Genomic DNA, 21,648 nt, shown 5'->3' on the forward strand with positions numbered 1-21,648 from the left:
GTCGTCCTCAGTGATCAGTACAAAGAAATAGAGGAAAACAATAGAATGGGAAAGACTAGAGATCTCTTCAAGAAAATTAGAGATATCAAGGGAACATTTCAAGCAAAGATGGGCTCAACAAAAGACAGAAATGGTATGGACATAACAGAAGCAGAATATATTAAGAAGAGGTAGCAAGAACACACAGAAGAACTGTACAAAAAAGATCTTCATGACCCAGATAATCACGATGGTGTGAACACTAACCTAGAGCCAGACATCCTGGAATGTGAAGTCAAATGGGCCTCAGGAAGCATCACTATGAACAAAGCTAGTGGAGGTGATGGAATTCCAGTTGAGCTATTTCAAATCCTAAAAGACGATGCTGTGAAAGTGCTGCACGCAATATGCCAACAAATTTGGAAAACTCAGCAGTGGCCACAGGACTGGAAAAGGTCAGTTTTCATTCCAATCCCTAAGAAAGGCAAGGCCAAAGAATGTTCAAACTACTGCACAACTGCACTCATCTCACACGCTAGCAAAGTAATGCTCAAAATTCTCCAAGCCAGGTTTCAACAATACATGAACCGTGAACTTCCAAATGTTCAAGCTGGATTTAGAAAAGGCAGAGGAACCAGAGATCAAATTGTCAAAACATCTGCTGGATCATGAAAAAGGCAAGAGAGTTCCAGAAAAACATCTATTTCTGCTTTATTGACTATGCCAAAGCCTTTGACTGTGTGGATCACAATAAACTGTGGAAAATTCTGAAAGAGATGGGATCCAAGACCACCTGACCTGCCTCTTGAGAAATCTATATTCAGGTCAGGAAGCAACAGTTAGAACTGGACATGAACAACAGACTGGTACCAAATAGGAAAAGGATCATGTCAAGGCTGGATATTGTCACCCTGCTTTTTTAACTTATATGCAGAGTACATCATGCAAAATGGTGGGCTGGATGAAGCATAAGCTGGAATCAAGACTGCTGGGAGAAATATCAATAACCGCAGATATGCCGATGACACCACCCTTATGGCAGAAAGTGAAGAAGAGCTAAAGAGCCTCTTGATGAAAGTGAAAGTGGAGAGTGAAAAAGTTGGCTTAAAGCTTAACATTCAGCAAACGAAGATCATGGCATCTGGTCCCATCACTTCATGGCAAATAGATGGAGAAACAGTGGAAATAGTGACAGACTTTATTTTTGGGGGCTCAAAAATCACTGCAGGTGGTGACTGCAGCCATGAAATAAAAAGACACTTACTCTTTGGAAGAAAAGTTATGACCAACCTAGACAGCATAAAGAGCAGAGACATTACTTTACCAACAAAGGTCCATCTAGTCAAGGCTATGGTTTTTCCAGTGGTCATGTATGGATGTGAGAGTTGGACTGTGAAGGAAGCTGAGTGCGGAAAAATTGATGCTTTTGAACTGCAGTGTTGGAGGAGACTCTTGAGAGTCCCTTGGACTGCAAGGAGATCCAACCAGTCCATCCTAAGGGAGATCAGTCCTGAGTGTTCATTGAAAGCACTGATGTTGAAGCTGAAATTCCAATACTTTGGCCACCTGATGCAAAGAGCTGACTCATTTGAAAACACCCTGATGCTGGGAAAGATTGAAGGCAGGAGGAGAAGGGGACGACAGAGGATGAGATGGTTGGATGGCATCACTAACTCAAAGGACATGAGTTTGAGTAAACTCCGGGATTTGGTGATGGACAGGGAGGCCTGGCGTGGTACAGTCCATGAGGTTGCAAACAGTTGGACATGACTGAGCAACTGAACTGAACTGAAAATACCAGATATTCAAAAGGAATAGAAGGCTGGAAGAAGTAAGCAAAGACCATACAGTGAAATCTATTACATAAAGATTCGGACTTTATCTGGAAGGTGAGGTGATTATAGCATGTTCAATGGAAGAATGACCTGGTTTAACCTGGGTCAGAGACGGAAGTCTGGAGGCAGTACCTGGGAGTTGAAAGTCCAGACATCGGGTGCTGTCCAGCCTGTGTTCCAATGGTGTTCAAGGCCATCTTCTTAAAATTTAAGTATATTTATTAGCCCCCAACTCAAAACCCTGGTTTTCCCTTACCAAAGCCCACTGGACCTGCAGGGCCTGACCTTTGACCACCTTTCCATCCTCATCTGATGGCACTCTCTCCAGTCACTGCACTCAGCTTCCAGAATGTTCTGAACCCTATCCTGCCTCATACTATTCACTCTTGCTGTCCCTTCGTCAACTGACTGGCTCCCATTCTTGCTTCAGGTCTGAGAGGCCTTCCCTGTAGGGAAACCCTCTTCCCCAACTGTCTTTCTTATCACTTACTACCACATCTAAAGTTAGGGCTATATATGTTTTTAATTAAATTACTAAACAGTCCATTGAATCAATAAATGAATGAGTGAAGAAAGAGATGATTAAGGTAAAAAAGATAACAGCAATGTATGAAAGAAGACAGATTTGAGAAGCACCATAGAGGAAGAATTATGTGGAACAATCTCAGGAGAAGAGTGAGGGAAAGCATCTAGGATGATACCCATGTTCAGGCATTATTAATCCAATTAGATTAATATTAAGTAATCAAATTAACTTTAATCTAGTTAGAGAATGTGAGGAAGCATGTTTGGAAGGACAGGATAATGAGTCCAGGTTGAGGAATGTTAAGGATGAGATGCCTGTGAGATGCAGCAGGGGAGGGTCCAGTAAAAGTCGGCATGAGGTTTGTAGTTCACGAGAGAGGTTGAGACGGATGTGGAAACAGCAGCACACAGGACCAGTTGAAGCTGTGGAAAAGATCCCTTAAAGAGAAAGCCAAAGACTCAGTCACAGAAAATCCTCTGTCTAGACACATTCTGGGAAGAAAAAAATTAAGAAAATGAATAGAGCAAGGAGGAATACAGAAAGAGAGGGAGTCACAGAAGCCAGAGAGGGAAGTTTCTAGAGTACCAAATGCCACAGGACCAGATGTGAGAGAAAGGCTAAGAGCAGCCCATAAAATTTGGTGATTAAGAGGTTCCTGGTGACCTGGGTGAGGGCCTTTCAGGAGGCAGAGTGAAACTGCAGAAAAAGTTAGTAAAATTCAGTCACTAAAATGTTAGTGAATTAAAGTTAGTACAACTCCCAAATATTTTAATCCAGTTTTGGTTAACATTCAAAGGAACTTGTAAGTAAGAAGTTATGATGGAAATCTCTGAGGGATAGAGGTTGTCAATGCAAGTGCTTTAGTGAATGCCTATATTAAGTAGTGTAACTTTAAAAAAAAAAACAAGAGAGAAAGATATGTAATATTTACAAAGAAGTTACCACGAAGAAAGCTATGCACGTAAAGGCCGTGCTTAAAGTAATATTTATATGAAGATATACATTTCTTGCTGTTGTAGTTTTTGTCTAGTTTACCAAAAATGACAAACAGCTTTCTAGCCACAGGGGGTCTTCAGTAGTAACTTCCCACAGACTGAAGCCTGCGAACTTAAAACTGCACATGTTTGCTATGGGGACCTCCATGGGGAGCTGACTGTCACCAGAAATGGAATTAGCTCCCGCCAGTGTGATGATTAACCCATTGACTTCCACTTCACTGACCTGGTTGTCAACAATTAATCTGCATAGGTTCTCTTATGAATTAAGAAACCTATCTGTATACTATCATGCTTACAAGATTTTTACAAGTAAAATAAAACATTCATTCCCTTTTAAATTGACATATAATTAACAAATACTATAGTGTAAGTTTAAGGCGTACAATGTGTGGATTTGATACTATTTATTTCTCTTTATAGAATATAAGGCAAAGTCTCCTTCTTTCAAAGATATAGAAATGGAGGTTCCTAGGTTTCTTCTTAAAAGGGCATGCTGTGGCTTCAGTTGTGTCTGATTCTTTGCGATCTTATGGACTGTAGCCTGCCAGGCTCCTCTGTCCATGGGGATTTTTCAGGCAAGAATACTGGAGTGGATTGCCATGTCCTCCTCCAGGGGATCTTCCCAACCCAGGGATCAAACCCTTGGCTCTTGTGTTTCCTGCATTGGCAGGCAGCTTCTTTACCACTAGCACCACCTGGGAAGCCCATCCTAGGACATAGCATACTGGATTATGATGTGCTGTTTCTCTCTCCATTTTCATTACTTCTTTAGCTACTAGAGAGTTAAGATTAAAGACTTTCCCAAACTAATTGTTTATACTTTCTACTCTGTGAAATAGGTTTTATTTTCTATTCTGCAAAATATTTAGTGTAATCTTAGTGTTTTTCTCAGTGATTGATGGGGTCGCAAAGAGTCGGACACGACTGAGCGACTGAACTGAACTGAACTGAAACATGTTAAAATGTTAATCCTTTGTTATATTTCTTGTAAGTATTCTTTACAACTGTTTCCTGGCTTTTAATTCTGTCTGTTCCTTTGACATATAGAAATTATTAATTTCTATGATGTTGACTCAACTTCTTGTGTGATTTCTGTTATTATGTTTAAACATAAGAGATTTGAACAATTTGAAGGATTGATGCTAAAGTGAAGCTCCAAGTCTTGGCCACCTAATGCAAAGAGCCAACTCACTGGAAAAGACCCTGATGCTGGGAAAGATTGAAGGCAAAAGGAGAAGGGGGAGGCAGAGGATGGGGTGATTAGATTGTATCATCGACTCAGCAGACATGAGCTTGAGTAAACTCTGGGAAATAATGAAAGACAGGGAAGCCTGGCAGGCTGCAATCCATTGGGTCACAAAGAGTCAGACACAATTTAGGGAGTGAACAACAGCATATATATAAGGAAGTACTTTGATGACCAATTCATAGGAGTCTTAGGTTTCATGTAAGAATAAAACCTAAATTACAGGGAAAGTGGGAATACTTGGTATTTCCATGGTATTCCTATCCTCTTGGTTAATCAGACTGATTTTAAAGCCACAGAGGCTAGAACCAACACTGCTAAGGTGGAAAATAAGCTCTTTATGGGCACTTAACTGCTCCAAATGAATGTTCAATCTATTAGAACCTACAGTTCTGTAGAATCTACTGATGAGAGAAGTCAGCCGTTGTCAACAATCTTTGGGACAAATCTTGCTCTTATTTACTATTATTAATATAATAAATGACAGACAGCATCCCAGATCTTTTTGTGTATTACTCCTAATTGCCACTTTTAAAACAAGAATCTTTCAAGATAAGTACTCTACAGATGAGAAAACAAAGGCTCAGAAAGGTTAAATAACTTGCTCAGGTTCACCTAGTGTGTAAGTGGTGGGACTTGAACCTAGATCTCTGTGATGCCGAAGAATCACATTTCCTACCATTTAGGCTGCCTTCTCGAACCCTATCAACCTCATATAAAGGGCTTCCAATATGCAAGGCACAAGGATAAGTACTTATCTTATTTACCCACAGAGTAAAGAGATGGATATTAGTAGTAGTCTTTTGATATTGATATTGCTGGTAAGGTTTTAAAACTGGTAATTAAAAACATGATTTTGAACAAAAGGGAAACGACTCAATCACTAGGAGCCAGTAATGCTCTGCTTGGAGTAAATCATGCCTACTTATCCTCACTTCCTTTTTAAATTGGTCAACAGCGGATAGACTGGCTAACAGATCAGAAGAACGGTAATGTTCTTCTGAGTAATGCTTCTCAGGTAAGCATTTGAAAAAAATCTTTCTTATCTTATTTCATGAGCAGTCTGAGCTAGAGGATAATATAATTCAGTGAACTCCACCCAAAAAGCTTTGACTAATGGACTGATGTTCTTAGACCAAACCTTTTTGATTTATTAATTTACTAGGATAAGGACTTGGATAATATCAACTCTGTTGATGCTGTAAAGCTGAGAGGGCTAACTGATACATGAGATGGATGAATCTAGATCCAAGATAATTTCAACAGATTGGAATGAGCAGATCCTAATGAGCTAAAATTGAACAGAGCTGAAAGGGAAGGCCTTCACTACATTCCAGGAAAAATACTCAAATACTAGCTAGGGGACACAGTGCTTTATAGTTTGTGGTGAAGAGACTAAGGAATGATGTATCCGAAGAGTCAGGCAATGGTGGGATGCACAGACTGCTGTGTAGTATTTGGATGAGAATGCCCATGGCCGCACGTCTCCACTCTTTCGTGGTGAGGCTCCTGCTGTACATTCAAAGACTATGATAAACTGGAGGGAATTTCTATCACGTGGGTTGTTTAAAAGCATGTCCCCAATCACATGATCAATAGTTAACAGAACTGGAAAGGTTTAACTTAGAGCAGACTTGGAGGAGATAGAATGTCTGTCTCCAAACTTCTGATGGGCTGAAGGAGAGACAAGGAAAAAGTCCTTGGTATTAGGTGGGCTTGGAGAGCAGAACTAAGAGGGGAAGTTAGATAAGGATGGACTTTGGCTTCGCATAAGGAAGAACTTTCCAAACTTTCCAACACAGTCATAGAAAAATGAAATGAACTATTTCAAAGGAGTCAATTCCTTAATCTGGAACTCTTGCTCAGTCAGAGGCAGGATGACTGACCTTTTAGGAAAGATGTTGCCAGGCAGAGGAGGGAATTTTACCATTCAGAGGAGGCTTGATCCATGACTGCCAAAATTCCCTCTTACCCAGAGATTCTACAATAAACTTTGATGTAAAAATAAAAAAACTAAAAATAATAAACTTTGATGTAAAAATAAAACTTTGATATAAATAAAAGGTAGCTGATATAAGAAAAAAATGTGATGAGTATGAAAATGAATAAAAAGCATAAAAATTCTAAAATAAACAAGAAATGACAAGTTAGTTATACGACAAGCTTGTTTCCTAAAACGCTAGCTAGCTATTTAGTTTATTTATCTGGCCTAGTTCCCAAACCTTGTCAGTGTATCTGAAAACTCACTTCTCTGAGCCACAACTGGAAGGCTTTGACTTAGCAGATCTGGGCATGCTATAATTATATAAAAAAAAATTCTCTCAGTGATTCTGATGTTCAGGCAATTGGGGAACACTGAAATTTTAGACTTGCTTATACAAATTTTTGTATTTTGCATAACATATGTGTATGAATATGTGTCATGCTTGAAAAAAACAACAATAATAATAATGATTCTAATCTACCTGTTGAACTTTAAGGCCACTATAGTTTAGTATTTGGAAAGCACAGTAGGAAGTCAGTTCAGTTCAGTTCAGTTCGGTCGCTCAGTCGTATCCGACTCTTTGCGACCCCATGAACCACAGCATGCCAGGCCTCCTTGTCCAAGAGATACCTAAAGTAACGGGCAAGTTTGGCCTTGGAGTACAAAATGAAGCAGGGCAAAGGCTAACAGAGTTTTGCCAAAAGAACATACTGGTCATAGCAAACATCCTCTTCCAATAACACAAGGGACGACTCTACACCTGGACATCACCACACTGTCAATATCAAAATCAGATTGATAATATTCTTTGCAGCCAAAGATGGAGAAGCTCTATACAGTCAGCAAAAACAAGACTGGGAGCTGACTGTAGCTCAGACATGAACTACTTATTGCAAAATTCATACTTAAATTGAAGAAAGTAGGAAAAACCATTAGGCCATTCAGGTATGACATAATGCAAATCCCTTATAATTATACAGTGGAAGTGACACATAGATTCAAGGGATTAGATCTGACAGACAGAGTGCCTGAAGAACTATGGACAGAGGTTCATGACATTGTACAGGAGGTGGTGATCAAAACCATCCCCAAGAAAAAGAAATGCAAAAAGGCAAAATGGTTGCCTGAGGAGGCCTTACAAATAGCTGGGAAAAGAAGAGAAGTGAAAGGCAAAGTAGAAAAGGAAAGATATTCCCATCTGAATGCAGAGTTCCAAAGAACAGCAAGGAGAGATAAAGCCTTCGTCAGTGATCAGTGCAAAGAAACAGAGGAAAACAACAGAATGGGAAAGACTAGAGATCCCTTCAAGAAAATCAGAGATACCAAGGGAACATTTCATGCAAAGATGGGCACAATAAAGGACAGAAACAATATGAACCTAACAGAAGCAGATGATATTAAGAAAAGGTAGCAAGAATAAATAGAAGAACTATACAAAAAAAAGATCTTAATGACCCAGATAACCATGAGCTGTGATCATTAACCTAGAGCCAGATATCTTGGAAGGCAAAGTCAAGTGGGCCTTAGGAAGCATAGTGATGAACAAAGCTAGTGGAGGTGAAGCAATTCCAGCTGAGCTATTTCAAATCCTAAAAGATGACACTGTTAAAGTGCTGCACTCAACATGCCAACAAATTTGGAAAACTCAGCAGTGGACACAGGACTGGAAAAGGTCTGTTTTCATTTCAATCCCAAGAAAGGGCAATGCCAAAGAATGTGCAGATTACCTCACAATTGTACTCATTTCACATGCTAGCAAAATAATGCTCAAAATTATCCAAGCTAGGCTTCAACAGTACATGAACTGAGAACTCCCAGATGTTCAAGCTGGATTTTGAAAAGGCAGAGGAACCAGACATCAAACTGCCAATATCTGTTGGATCATAGAAAAAACAAGAGAGTTCCAGAAAAACATCTACTTCTGCTTTACTGACTATGCTAAAGCCTTTGACTGTGTGGATCACAACAACTGTGGAAACTCTTCAAGAGATGGGAATACCAGACCACCTTACCTGCTTCCTGAGAAACCTGTATACAGGTCAAGAAGCAACAGTTAGACCAGACATGAAACAACAGACTGGCTCGAAATTGGGAAAGGAGTGCGTCAAGCTGTATATTGTCACCCTGCTTATTTAACTTACATGCAGAGTACATCACGCGAAATGCTGGGCTGGAGGAAGCACAGCTGGAATCAAGATTGCTGGGAGAAATATCAATAACCTCAGATATGCAGATAACACCACCCTTATGGCTAGAAAGTGAAGAAGAACTAAAGAGCCTCTTGATGAGAGTGAAAGTGGAGAGTGAAAAAGTTGGCTGAAAGCTTAACATTCAGCAAACTAAGATCATGGCATCTGGTTCCATCACTTCATGGCAAATAGATGGGGAAACAATGAAAACAGTGAGAGACTTTATTTTCTTGGGCTCCAAAATTATGGCAGATGGTGACTGCAGCCATGAAATTAAAAGACACTTGTTCCTTGGAAGAAAAGTTATGACAAACCTAGACAGCATATTAAAAAGCAGAGACTTTACTTTGCCCACAAATGTCTGTCTAGCCAAAGCTATGGTTTTTCCAGTAGTGATGTACGGATGTGAGAGTTGGACCATAAAGAAAGCTAAGCACCAAAGAATTGATGCTTTGGAACTGTGGTATTAGAAAAGACTCCTGAGAGTCCTTGGATTGCAAGATCAAACCAGTCAATCCTAAAGGAAATCAGCCCTGAATATTCATTGGAAGGACTGATGTTGAAGCTGAAGCTCCAATACTTTGGCCACCTTATGCAAAGAGTCAACACATTAGAAAAGACCCTGATGCTGGGAAAGATTGAAGGCAAGAGGAGAAGGGGATGACAAGAGGACAAGGTGGTTGGATGGCATCACCGACTCAATGGACATGAGTCTGAGCAAGCTCTGGCAGATGGTGAAGGACAGACAAGCCTGGCATGCTGCAATCCATGGGGTTGCAAAGAGTTGGACATGACTGAGTGACTGGACAAAAACAACACAGTTTAATATTTAAGCACCATTTCTACAGGGGAAGCAAACTTGACTTTAGTATTTATTCTAACAGCATAGAACATAAAAGTTCAAAATATCCCATCTCTTGCTTTATAACCTTTAAAGAACTGAATAGATCATTTCTAGATTTTCAGCACTGCTAGATAACATGTTTTTTCAAAAGTAATGAAAGATTTTTTCCTAAACAAATAACAGAAATTTTCAGATAATTAGGTAGAAAAAAGCAAGAAGATGGATGTTGTTCATACATATATGTTGTTGTTTAGTTGCTAAGTTGTGTCCAACGTTCTTGTGACCCCATGGACTCTAGCCCACCAGACTCCTCTATCCATGGGATGTCCCAGGTGAGAATACTGGAGTGGGTTGCCATTTCCTTCTCCAGGGGATCTTCTTGACCCAGGGATCGAACCCGTGTCTCCTGCATTTCAGGTGGATTCTTTACCACTGAACCACCAGGGAAGCCCCTCATACATATACACTTTTTAGCTTAACTAACTTTTTCTTCCCCTTTAAGTTCCCATTCAGATAGGCAAAGTCTCCAAAAGTGTAAGACGAAGTCATGCTCTGTTGAAGCTCATTAAAAGCTTACTAGTAGTAATAAAAACCAGTGTGGGGATGTTAAATAAGTCAATATTTAATTTCTTAAAATTATAAATATCAAAACTTAAATGTTTTCTTAATCTTTTATGTTCAACTTACACATCTTTTTATAAATCTAGTAAAAAAAAAAAAACAAACCATTTTTTAAGTAAGCTTTTAGTACTCAGTTAAATTCAAGGTGGTCAATTTTAATATAATAAGAATGGCATTATTAAAGTATTGATTAAATCCTAACTCTGTCCATTTACAAAGAAGGGAACACTTTCCAAAGGTGGTGTCGGTTTTTAAGCATTTCTTAGTGGACACTGTAAGAACAAACTCCTTTCCCTGAGGAATATGGCAAGAGGGCCTGTTGGTCATAAACCTGTTTCCTCTCTGTTCTCATAAAGGGTTTTATATGGGACAGGACAACACTCTATCATCCAACATCCTTTGATTCAGAGGTAATCCATTACCCGTGACTTTCTGGATTTTGAGGCACATGGTTTCAAAGACATGTTTCTAGCTAAGGCATCCCTCCCCAGTTCTCCGAGGATGTGGGTATGTATTGAAAGAAGGAGATGAGTCTGCAGTTAAGTTTCCAGTAGAGTGAAAAGCCACAATTACTGAAGATTTGGAAGAAAGAATGAGAATGAAGGCATTCACACAACACATCCAAATCCAGAAAAAGGGGACTTCTAAATACATAGAACCATAAAAGCAGTATTAGGTGACACTATATGTATTTTCTGAAAGTTAAACTACATACTCTACTTAATTCCTACATAGACTTTACACTAACTGATGTAATGATACTGACACTATAACTGTTGCTAAAACATCTAATACAAAAGTCCTTTTACTTGGTTTCTTGATGTCTGGGAATCTTGGCGTCTGCTCCGTGCATGTCATAGTGAAAATGGTCACAACTGATAATGAAGTGGCCAATCAGATAATGCCAAAATTTGAGCAATGTTTATCTGAGGAGAGATGAGAACTTTACCAAATTCTAAACTAGAATTAATAACAGAGAAGAGGACTTCTGAAGTAACTGTTTAGGTGCATCCCTAGTTCCTTTCAGTCATGATTTTGACAGGTCAATTATTTTGAAAACTTTTCCTCTATTGGAAGGAAATGTTCTACTTACAGATGCACAAGACAATGAGAAAAAGGAGGTATGTGGCCAGTTCCCGTAAAACACTCTTAAGGTATTTCTCTCGGTCAGTGCTGCTTTCCTCCATGAGTCTTGTTCCCCAGAGACCTTTAAAATAATAATAAAAGATGTCATTTTATTTTTCAAAAATCTCATGAATGGCGAAAGAAAAAAACACATAAAAAATAGTGTACTTTAAGGGAGGTTCTCCTGATTTTTTTTTTTTTTAAGCATGCTCTAAAAACAACTGAGAAATGGTTTTAGTAGAAGTACCTTTAATTTGGGAACACATAAGTCTCCACTGTCTCACCCCCACAAGATGTGCAAAACACAAGGCAACAGTCTGATCACCATCTAAGCTCCCAATCTCATTAGAAAATATCTTAGTAAAAAATTAGAAAGAGAAGAGGAAATTTGGGCAGACTATGAGAGGAGGTTAAATAATTATGCATACACATCAGCTCTTCCTATATGCAGGAGGAACTTTCGTACTACTAAATTAATTATCCTCTTAAGTAACTGCATTGTAAATGATACATTTTAGGTCACCTCTGATAAAAAGAAGTCCTGGTTGAAGCATCACTTCATTGTGGAAACATCTATCAATATTCTAACATACTGGTGTAAAATCTCTGCTCTGTACCCATTTTTGCCCTTTAAGAAATTCAATGCTGACTGATTACACTAAACATGCTTAGTTGAACAGATTTTTAAAATTTCAAGTAGCATATGATTTTTGAATTAAAAGCAACAACTCATCCGCCTTCTCTCTCTCTTTGGAGAAAGAGTAAAATCAGCAACCGTGCTCCACTTTTAGCAGATGGAAAAAGTGTTGGGCCGGCTGAGCAAAGATGACATAAGCCTTGGTGAGCTGGCTGGAGTGCGATCCCGCAGTTTTGGACGCGGCCAGCAGACAGACATGGTGGCCGTCCAAACCCCCGCTAGTGAAGAGTGTGGTCAAGTCACATTACTGGTTACTTGGAAGAGCCTTAGCATTTTCCAAAAAAGACAAACCTCTCCATCCTTTTTGTTAGATTAACTCGGCTGTTAATGGCAAATTGCCTCCCACTTGAGTATACAGATTTTAACCCTTTCCTCATGGAAACTCACATAGCCACTGACGCCACAATCAAGCCACAGAGAACGGGGGGAAATGGTATATGGTCTTGCACTTGGAAGAAATGACTTCATCGCTAGTGTTTATGTACTTTTTAAGTCTTATAATCATACATTAGTTCTCCTCCTAAATTGGGGTATTTCATTTCCTTCTCTTTTTCTCTCCCAAACTTCTTTTGGAAAAATCAGCATCTGCCTTCAAAGACACTGTGTTACGCGTCCCAGGTTTCACCACGCCGAAAGTGGAGCATAACTTATGACAAGGTTTGCTTCTGCCAAGATCTGGTAGTTGTCAGGGAATTACTCACTCAGAAGAAATGCAGCAAGTAGAATGTTTGTTCGCTGAAGCTCTATCATATTAAAGAATTATTACAAATTTGGATGACATGGAAAATTACAACTCAGAATAACACAGAGGCAGCCAAATATTAGGCTCAGTAGCCCTGGACACGACCACACCATTTCTTTGGGTGTATTTCTTTTGGAGGCCAGGCCTAAAATATACACCTAAGCGGAAATTGCTAGTCCCTTGACCATCAGGAGAGACGGCTGCCTTGCTTCACTTGGTCAGTGAGTTCACTCTTTCCCATGGTTTATAAACAATTATGCACTAAGGAAAAGTCATAGTTCTTAATATTTACAAATGGTTTTGCTTGACCTATAAATAGAAAAACCAAACTCCTATCAAATTTTCTTTAAGCTAAATTTGTAATGGTCAATGGTAATTTAATTCTAGCCCTTGAAGGAAACATTTCAAAAAAAAAACGAAACAAGCCCTTTTATTTATATTCTATAAAAGTGTATTTCTATGCATTTGCTTTTTCTAAATTACTACAGCTAACTCCTCAAATATGTATTGCTATAAAAATTTCAGAGTTTCCCCACTGGGGGTATATGTAGGGTCAGTCTTCGGATACAGGGACCCCCTCACATCTTGATGGGTGAGAAATGGCTACAACTACAAATGGAAAAAATAGCTGTCCTACAGCCAACTACTTCCCATGTTTAGCAGGAATGATACAATAGGAATGGTTAAGGGTAGCTGTCCAAAATGGCAGCATTCTTCAAAAGTAACTCTTGTCTTTTCCCATCATTGTCCCAGCTGTGGAGGGAGTGCCTGAAGGCACTCACGTTCTATAGATAACGTGTCTCCATCTGTTAGCAGAATATGATCTAAGAGGACACGGGGCAATATGCAATTTCCTTCCTGTGTGAGAAGGTGCTTGCTTAGTCAATGCCAGAGCCCAAAGTCAGAGCACATTACCTAAATAGTGTTCCCTATTAATATGCATATGGGGGAATTCTGAGATGAATAATCCAAAACACCAAAAAAGTCTCCAACATAACTGACTTTGATGGGGCTTCCCTGGTGGTCCAGTGGTTAGGACTTTGCCTTCTAATGCAGGGGATGTAGGTTTGATCCCTGGTCGGGGAGCTAGGATCCTACCTGCCTTGCAGTCAAAAAACATAAAACAGAAGCAATATTGTAACAAATTCAATAAAAGACGTAAAAAAAAAAAAAAAAGTCTACCAAAAAATCTTAAAAAAAAAAAAACAAAAAACTACGGGCTTCCAATGCAAGGGTCATGGGTTTGATCCCTGGTTGGAGGACTAAGATCCCAAAGGCTGTGTGGCACAGCCAACAAAAAGATTTTGAAAAAAATGCCATTTTGCAACTCTTTTATTCACTTAGCTTCTAAGTGAAAGTCGCTCAGTCATATCTGACTCTTTGCAACCCCATGGACTATACAGTCCATGGAATTCTCCAGGTCAGAATACTGGAGTGGGTAGCCTTTCCCTTTTCCAGGGGCTCTTCCTAAACCAGGGGTCAAACCCAGGTCTCCTGCATTTCAGGTGGATTCTTTACGAGCTGAGCCATAAGGGAAGCCCAAGAACACTGGAGAGGGTAGCCTGTCCCTTCTCCAGAGGATCTTCCTGACCCAGGAATCGAACCGGAGTCTCCTGCATTGCAGGCGTATTCTTTATCAACTGAGCTATCAGGGAAGCCCAAATGCTTCTAAGCCCTTTTTATTTTGCAATTTATAAAAAGTACCACAGAGAGAACAATATAATGAACTCTCAGGTATTCCTCACCCAGCTTTAACAATTACCATCAACTCCACACTAACCTTGATTATTCAAAACCCTCACCGACTCCTCAATTTTTTTTGTTTCTTTGTATTTGTTTTGCTCATGCCACAGGGCATGTGGGTCCTTAGTTCCCCGACTAGGGATTGAACCCACGCCCCTTTCATTGTAAGCACTGGCTGGGCCTTAACCACTGGACTGCCAAGGAAGTCCTCCTCAATTATTTTGAAACTAATTGCAGTGATCATATCATCTCATCTTGTTAATATAACATCTCTCAGTACTATGGTAAAAAGATTCAGTGTGGATCTTTTGCCTCACATTAACCCTGTCTCATCTGAAATGCAATAACCCCTCAGGACACCTTGATCATGACAAGGTGTGGTGGGGGGTCTGGAGTCTGCTGCTGCTGCTAAGTCGCATCAGCCGTGTTCGATTGTGCAACCCCATAGACGGCAGCCCACCAGGCTCCTCCGTCCCTGGGATTTTCTAGGCAAGAGTACTGGAGTGGGTTGCCCGTGCCTTCTCCATCTGGAGTCTGAGCTGTGTTTAAATGAAGAATCAGCCCTTAGGAGCTATGAGACCTTACCTCAAACCATGAGCCTTCACTTCCTCATTTGGAAATGGGATAAGAGTACCTCTCTGTGGTTGCTCTGGGAATAAGAAATTTTATATATGTACAGCATTTAGAGTGGTTGGAAGAGGCCCATTTATGGTTTCAGAAATAGGTTCAAATTTGTGAGACATCCTACTTCTGATGCTAAGTTGGTGTGAAGACCCAAATCCATATAGACTTTGAAGTCACTGTGAATAGCCTGACCGAATTCTCATTGGATTCATGTCATAAAAGAATTCCATTTTTGTGCTTGGACACATGTGGACCTTGCTAGAAAGATGAATACAATCCTTCCTAATAGTCATTTGAATTGCTCGGAGATCTTCAGAAAGGGAAGTGACTTTTTATTATTGGTCCATTTTCTATAGAACAGTCAGTTGCTACTTTAAATGATACTGACTTTTGAGTCTCCAATTCTTAGGCAGCCTCCTCCTGAGGTGAAGACAGGAATGTGTCACAGATTACACGCATATTCCACAGACAACTCACACTCACATGCCCCAAACCGAGATGTCTCTCTTTTTTCCTTTTGTCTAGAAAACTGTTTTCCCTGTGGCTAAATAGGTGGGTTAACGGTACCAAGTCAGAAACATAGGTTTCATTCTAGAATAGGCTCTTTTCATAACCCTCACATGGGGCTGGTCCACAATTCTGATGGTTTCTGCCTCTCTTTAATCTAGCTTTCTTCCATCCCAGCTCACAATCCTTGGCTGCAGCCTTTGTCACCTTTTCTTAACCTGTTCCCCTTCACACCCCATTCTCTACATCCTTGCTAGAATCATCTTCAGGTTGGCATGTGACTGTATCAGCCCCCTGCTTGAAGCCCTCACTGTCTCTGTCTATAGGAAAAAGTATTAATACCAGTGAGGTACTGGCCATCTTGGTTTTACTTCTGCTATTCTTCCCTTCCCAACTCCCCGCACTGAATTCTTCAAAACGTAATTCAAGTTTTACTTCTAACCTCCCCAGATAGAACTGGTCTTCTCTTCTTTGGGTACCTGCCATATCTGGGACCTGGCACTGCAATTATTTACTTACACCTGTGATCCCCCTACTAAACTCTAAACTCCTTGGGAGTTGGGATCTTATATTATTCATCTCTGTATCCCTACTACCTACCACAAAGGAGATGCTCCATAAATGTTTGTTGCCTGCACAAATTCTGTTACTAGCAGAGTCTTATCATACCCCACAGAGTAGCAGCCCTCCCTCAAACAAAATCCCTTCACAATGAAAATACAAAGTCTCATTTGTTCACAATTATAGTGCAAATAAAAAGGTAAAAAGGAAGAAATTATGGAGTGAGGGTTGGATTAAAAATAAAGGGAAAGTCATAATAGCCAAAAGGTAGAAACAACCCAAATGTTCATCAACTGATGAGTGGATAAACAAAATGTAGTGTATACATACAAGGGGATACTATTCAGTTATCAAAACAAATGAAGTTCAGATACATGCTACAGCATACGTAAACGTTAAAAACATTACGCTAAGTGAAATAAGCCAGATGTGAAAGTACTGTATGATTCCACTAATATGAGGTACCTAGAACAGGAAAATTCATCAAGACAGAGAGGCTGCAGGGCAGGGAACAGGAGGGGAGCTGGGAGTTAGTATTTAATGGGCAGGCTTGTTTGGGATGATGAAAAAGTTCTGGACGTGGACAGTGATGACATTTGTCTGAAACAGTAAACAGAAAATGACTTTAATAAACTGATACATCCATAAAACACATTCAACTTTGGAAATTCAGAAAATCTGATAACTCATATAGAATCTCAAATTTTATCTTTGCATTAAAAAGTGTTTGCTAAGAAAAAAGTAAACAAGATCATTGGGTTGGAGATGTTTTTAAGCTTGGAGAAGTCTTTCAATCTTTCAGCCTTCTTTTTTTTTGCCTCTGGTCCAGGTCACCAATCTCCCCTTCACTGGCTGCCCCCTACCTGGTCTCCTGCCTCCCTACCTCCCTCTGTAAGCTCTCCTGCACAACACCAGGCCTGACTCATATTCCCTTTCGGCATGTTCTGCTCTTGCTCAAAAACTTTCAACTGCTTCCTAATATTTAGAGGTAATTTCTTAATTCCTTGGTTAGACACAATGCTTTCCATAATTAGGCCTCAAACTTCTTCTTTGCCTTCTTACTCCTGCTAAGAGAACAGATCTATTCAGTGTCCAAGGAGAAATGATAATTTGTTTTCCAACTCAGATTCGTGTCATTAAACAACATGCTGAAGCTAGAAGGGACCTTGAAGATTAGGTTCAACTCTTCCATTTTATAAATGACAGACTAAGGCTAGGAAGTCTGATGTGAGACCTCCAGGGGAGCGCCTGAAAACGCCAAACTTGAGTTTGGCTCCTATCTTTAGAAATTCCAAGTCACTCTCTCTCTTCTGACTCTGGGCACTAATATAATGCACTAAAGATTTCTATCATTGTATCCCAAGACGGGGGTTTGATCCCTGATAGCTCAGTGGTAAAGAATCTGCCTGCCAATGCAGGAGACTCAGGTTTGATCCCTGGGTCGGGAAGATTCCCTGGAGAAGGAAATGACAACCCACTCCAGTATTCTTGCCTGGGAAAACCCACGGACAGAGGAGCCTGGCGGGCTAGTCCACAGGGTCACAAGAGTCAGACATGACTTAGCAACTAAACAACAATAACAATAGCCCATGAGGGAAAAAAATATCACAACTCATTCACGGTTACTCATTTCACATTTCTGGGTTTCTGTCCATAGGTAAATGGTGATGTGTTATTTTAGTTCTTTTTTTTTTTTTTTTTTCTGTGGCAACTAGCAGTCTATTTTCACAGTAGGTACTACTGATTATCTAACAAAGGTTATTTAATAAGTGACAGGATATCAATCATATTCCTTCACAAAGAATTAAAATTTATTTGTAAAATTTTCTATAAAAAAAGATTCTCATGATTCTACTCTCCTAACTGATAAGGTTAGGAGATCTTATCAACCACTGATAAGGCTGGACCAGAAATTTTACTATTACTTTATTCACTGTAAATTTTCTGAAACTTTTCTCTAAAAGAAATAAACTTATAAATGCACTCACATATTTCACTTAATTATATTCAATTATTGAGCCTTTTCAGACAATATGAAATGTGTTATTAAATACTTAAGCTGAGTTAAAAGAATCATGACTTTCCATTACTTATTAACTTATAAGAAACCTCTCATTTCAGTGAAGATTTTAAAAAGCACAGTTAATACAAAGTGATATAAACTTTGAATATAGTTCAAAAATATTCAACAAAATAAACTTTGAATACAATTTGGAACCTTAAAAAAGTACTAATCAGTTTTTTCTTACTAATCTTCTCACACAGGTGACTAAAAAGGATCTTTTGGTCCCCACCACGCTCTGAATCAATTAAACTAGTACAATCACTATGTAAGAGCACCAAAAGGTACACTTTTAGAATCCACGATTTAATTTCTTCTTGTGAAGCAATCACAACAACATTGCTACATATTTTATGTCTCATCTCATTTAATTCTCCCATGTTAAGAGCTAAGTATTATGATTATCTCTTTTTTAAAACAAAATTCAAAAATTGGAGATCAGAGCAATTAAGCAGTTTGCTAAAGGTCATTCAGTCAACGTGTGGTAGAACTGGGATTCGGGTATAAGCCTGACTTGGTGTTGTTAATCATGTTGCTATGAAAATACCTGGATAGTTTTTTGTGCAACATTTTCAAAACTGACAGGAACGGAAGGGAAGGGGGAATTTCAAAAGACTGAGAATGGAAAAAACTCTTAAAAGCAGAGATTAAAATCATTTGGATGGTAAGATCGAATGCAACTCTTTTCCAAGGATGCCTCTGACAAAACTTTGCAAAAACAGGATCCCATCTGCTCCTGGAAAATGTGTGTCCTCTTAAAAGGCACTGGCAATTTTTGAAAATTCCTTTTCTGCCTTTTGGAGAGCTGGGTTCACCGAACTCTGACATATTTCCACACAGCTGGTATCTGATGACTTCACTGTTTCATTGGAATGTCAAAGAACATTAATTTAGTTATTTAAAAAACATACTTTCAAGTTTTTCAAACAATGTTAACATTTACTTTGCAACTGTTTAGGGAAAAAAATGCCTAGAATTAGAAATGGCCAAATAACTGTTTTCCTAAGCATTTTATTCTATTCGTAGTGTTCTCAACAGCTCCCTCTCCCCTAAACAACCACAGACATCACCAAAACAACATCAGTGACTACACAATGACACCCCTCCCATAACCGGGACACTGCGTTGCTTACCCTTTCCAGAACGGGATAAGGGGCAACAGGGCATCCAGGCCAGTGGAGGACCATGGGTGCTAGCAGAGAATTTTCGTTTTTATTTCGTGAAATTAGCAAATATGCAGTTGCAACCACCATTAGCAGCCTTAGAATATCTTTCCCCCACAAGATAAAAATCTTCAGATGTACCCTCTTCACTCTAATACGACTTTCAACTTATTTCCAAAGGCAAACATAAGCTGACAAATTTTCTTTTAGAAGGAGGTATCCAATACATTTGCACCAACAAGGGCGCCGTGGAATTCGGCGCTAGGTACCGGAAATAGACCAGAATTAGCAGAGGTGGGGAAGACGCTTCCAAGGGAGGCGGGGACGCCCAGGGGATGCGAGCTGGAGCCCGGGAGAGCTGCCCTCCGCGGGGATGGCTCCCACAGCGCCCGCAGTTCTGGTTTGTGCGTCAGCCGCTGAGGGTCGCGCTCTTACCTCGCAGCCCGCGAACGAGTCTCTCGGCCCAGGCCACTCGGGGATGCTGCCCGTCCAGGGGGAGGTGGCGATGCAGCGGGTCCCCGCCGCCGGCGGGGCTGGGACTCGGCGGGCCCTGGTCCTCTCGCGGACGCAGCCTCCCGCTCGGATGGCCCGCACCGTGGTAGCCCCCCAGCCCCCGGCCTCGGGCGCCCGCGGAGCTCACGGCCGAGGAGGAGGCCGACCTCCTGCTGCCGGGGCGCCACTCGACGTCCATCTCCACCACCATTCCCCCTTCTTCTCCCTCCACCTCCTCTTCCTCCTCTTCCTCCTCGGCCTCGAAGCCCGGGTTGTCGCGGCTCCACGCCTGCCGCGAGCACGACGAGAGCGGAGGAGACGGGGAGGCCGAAGCTCCGGCCGGGGGGTCCCGCGCGGCCGCCTGCCGGATGCGCTCCATCTCGATCTCCAGGCCCCTCTGCTCGCGGAGGCCGCCCGGGGCAGCGAGGCCGGCGCCGGCCGTCGCGCCGCCCGCCATCAGCCGCCCGGGGCCCGGCGCTCGAGGGGCCGGCGACCGCTTGGCGTCCCCGGGCTGCTGCGGCTGCACGCGGCTGGAGTTCACCATCACGGTCACTGGTGCCCGGGGCGCCCTCCCCGCGCGCCGTCCTCGGCGCCGCCTGCCGTAGGAGCCATGTTCCTTTCTTCCCGCGGCCCGCCCCCGACCTCCCCGCGGTCCCGCGTCCCTCTCCCGCCCCCTCGGCCCGCCTCCCCCTCGCCTCGCCTCGCCTCGCCCAGCGGCCGCGGCGCGCTGCAGGGGGAGGCGCGAGGAGGCCGCCCCCGCGGCCGGCGCGCTCGGGGAGCGGCGTCCGGGCCGGAGTTCCAAGTGCAGCCGGAGCCCGGGCGCGGGCGCCCACATTCCATGCGGGTGGAAGGGCGCGGGCGGGGTGGGAGTCGCTGACCCGCCCGCTTGCCTGCCCGCAGGCAAAGGGCTTCAGGAGCTGTCACTGCCTGCGTGACTTGAGATAATGCTTGGGTGCCCGTTACCCGCCAGCCACTTCTACCTCGATTGACCAAAGTGCGGGAGAGAGGTAAACCACTTTATGGGATAGTGAGAAAAAACGCGATCCAGCCTGAACTGATGTCCGCAGCAGGGGCAAAATCTTTCCTTCGTTTGAAAACTACCAATACCGACAAACTCCTAGCGCTGACTTCCTTGGCCTTTGGAGGGCGGCCCTCCTCGCCCCGATTCTGCTGCTTTTTGGATGGGCTCTTTGGTTGGCTTCTCTCTCCACACATTGTGGGGACCCCAAGGATATGGTCTTGGGGCTCCTGAATGAGTGGTACTCCGCGTGAGGTCCGCCGACCCCTTCCCACCACCCCACCGCCCGTGACTGGTGGAATCCTACACACCCAGCTAGACGCTCTGCAGTTGTCTCAAACTTCGTTCATCCCAAACGACATTTATTATCTTTTCACCTCTTCTTTAAGCCTGCTTCACCTTCTGTATCACTGGTTGCGATCTGAGGCATCCCTCAACTCCCCAAACTACACTTCTTCATGTTATCCTCATCTACCTACTCTTCTCCTACACTTCATTTTCCCCAAACTGTCTTGCTTATGCCCCACAAATATCTCTCTGATAGGACCTCTGATACCCATTCGCATTGTCAATGATTTTTGTCCAGGGCCCTTAGAACTTGTTTTATTCTTCATTGGAGCAATGGATCTGCCAACTCCACCTTCCTTCTCCACTTCCTGATATCCACTGTTTCCAAATCATGTTCTGGAACC

General features: G+C 41.8%; 1 protein-coding gene across 1 annotated transcript in view; it reads right to left on the minus strand.

The window, feature by feature from the left end:
- PKD2 (polycystin 2, transient receptor potential cation channel) overlaps window positions 1–20,532 on the minus strand; it is a 58,486-nt gene extending 37,954 nt beyond the window's left edge. The window contains exons 1-2 of the mRNA XM_061164434.1: window positions 19,882–20,532; window positions 11,316–11,429 (exon numbers count right to left, since the gene is read on the minus strand). Of these exons, the coding sequence (XP_061020417.1) occupies window positions 11,316–11,429; window positions 19,882–20,482 (715 nt within the window). The 5' untranslated portion in view covers window positions 20,483–20,532. The remainder of the gene's footprint in view (window positions 1–11,315; window positions 11,430–19,881) is intronic.
- Window positions 20,533–21,648: the final 1,116 nt, after the last annotated feature.

This window comes from Dama dama, chromosome 17, assembly GCF_033118175.1.
Source record: "Dama dama isolate Ldn47 chromosome 17, ASM3311817v1, whole genome shotgun sequence".
Classification (NCBI taxonomy): Eukaryota; Metazoa; Chordata; class Mammalia; order Artiodactyla; family Cervidae; genus Dama; species Dama dama.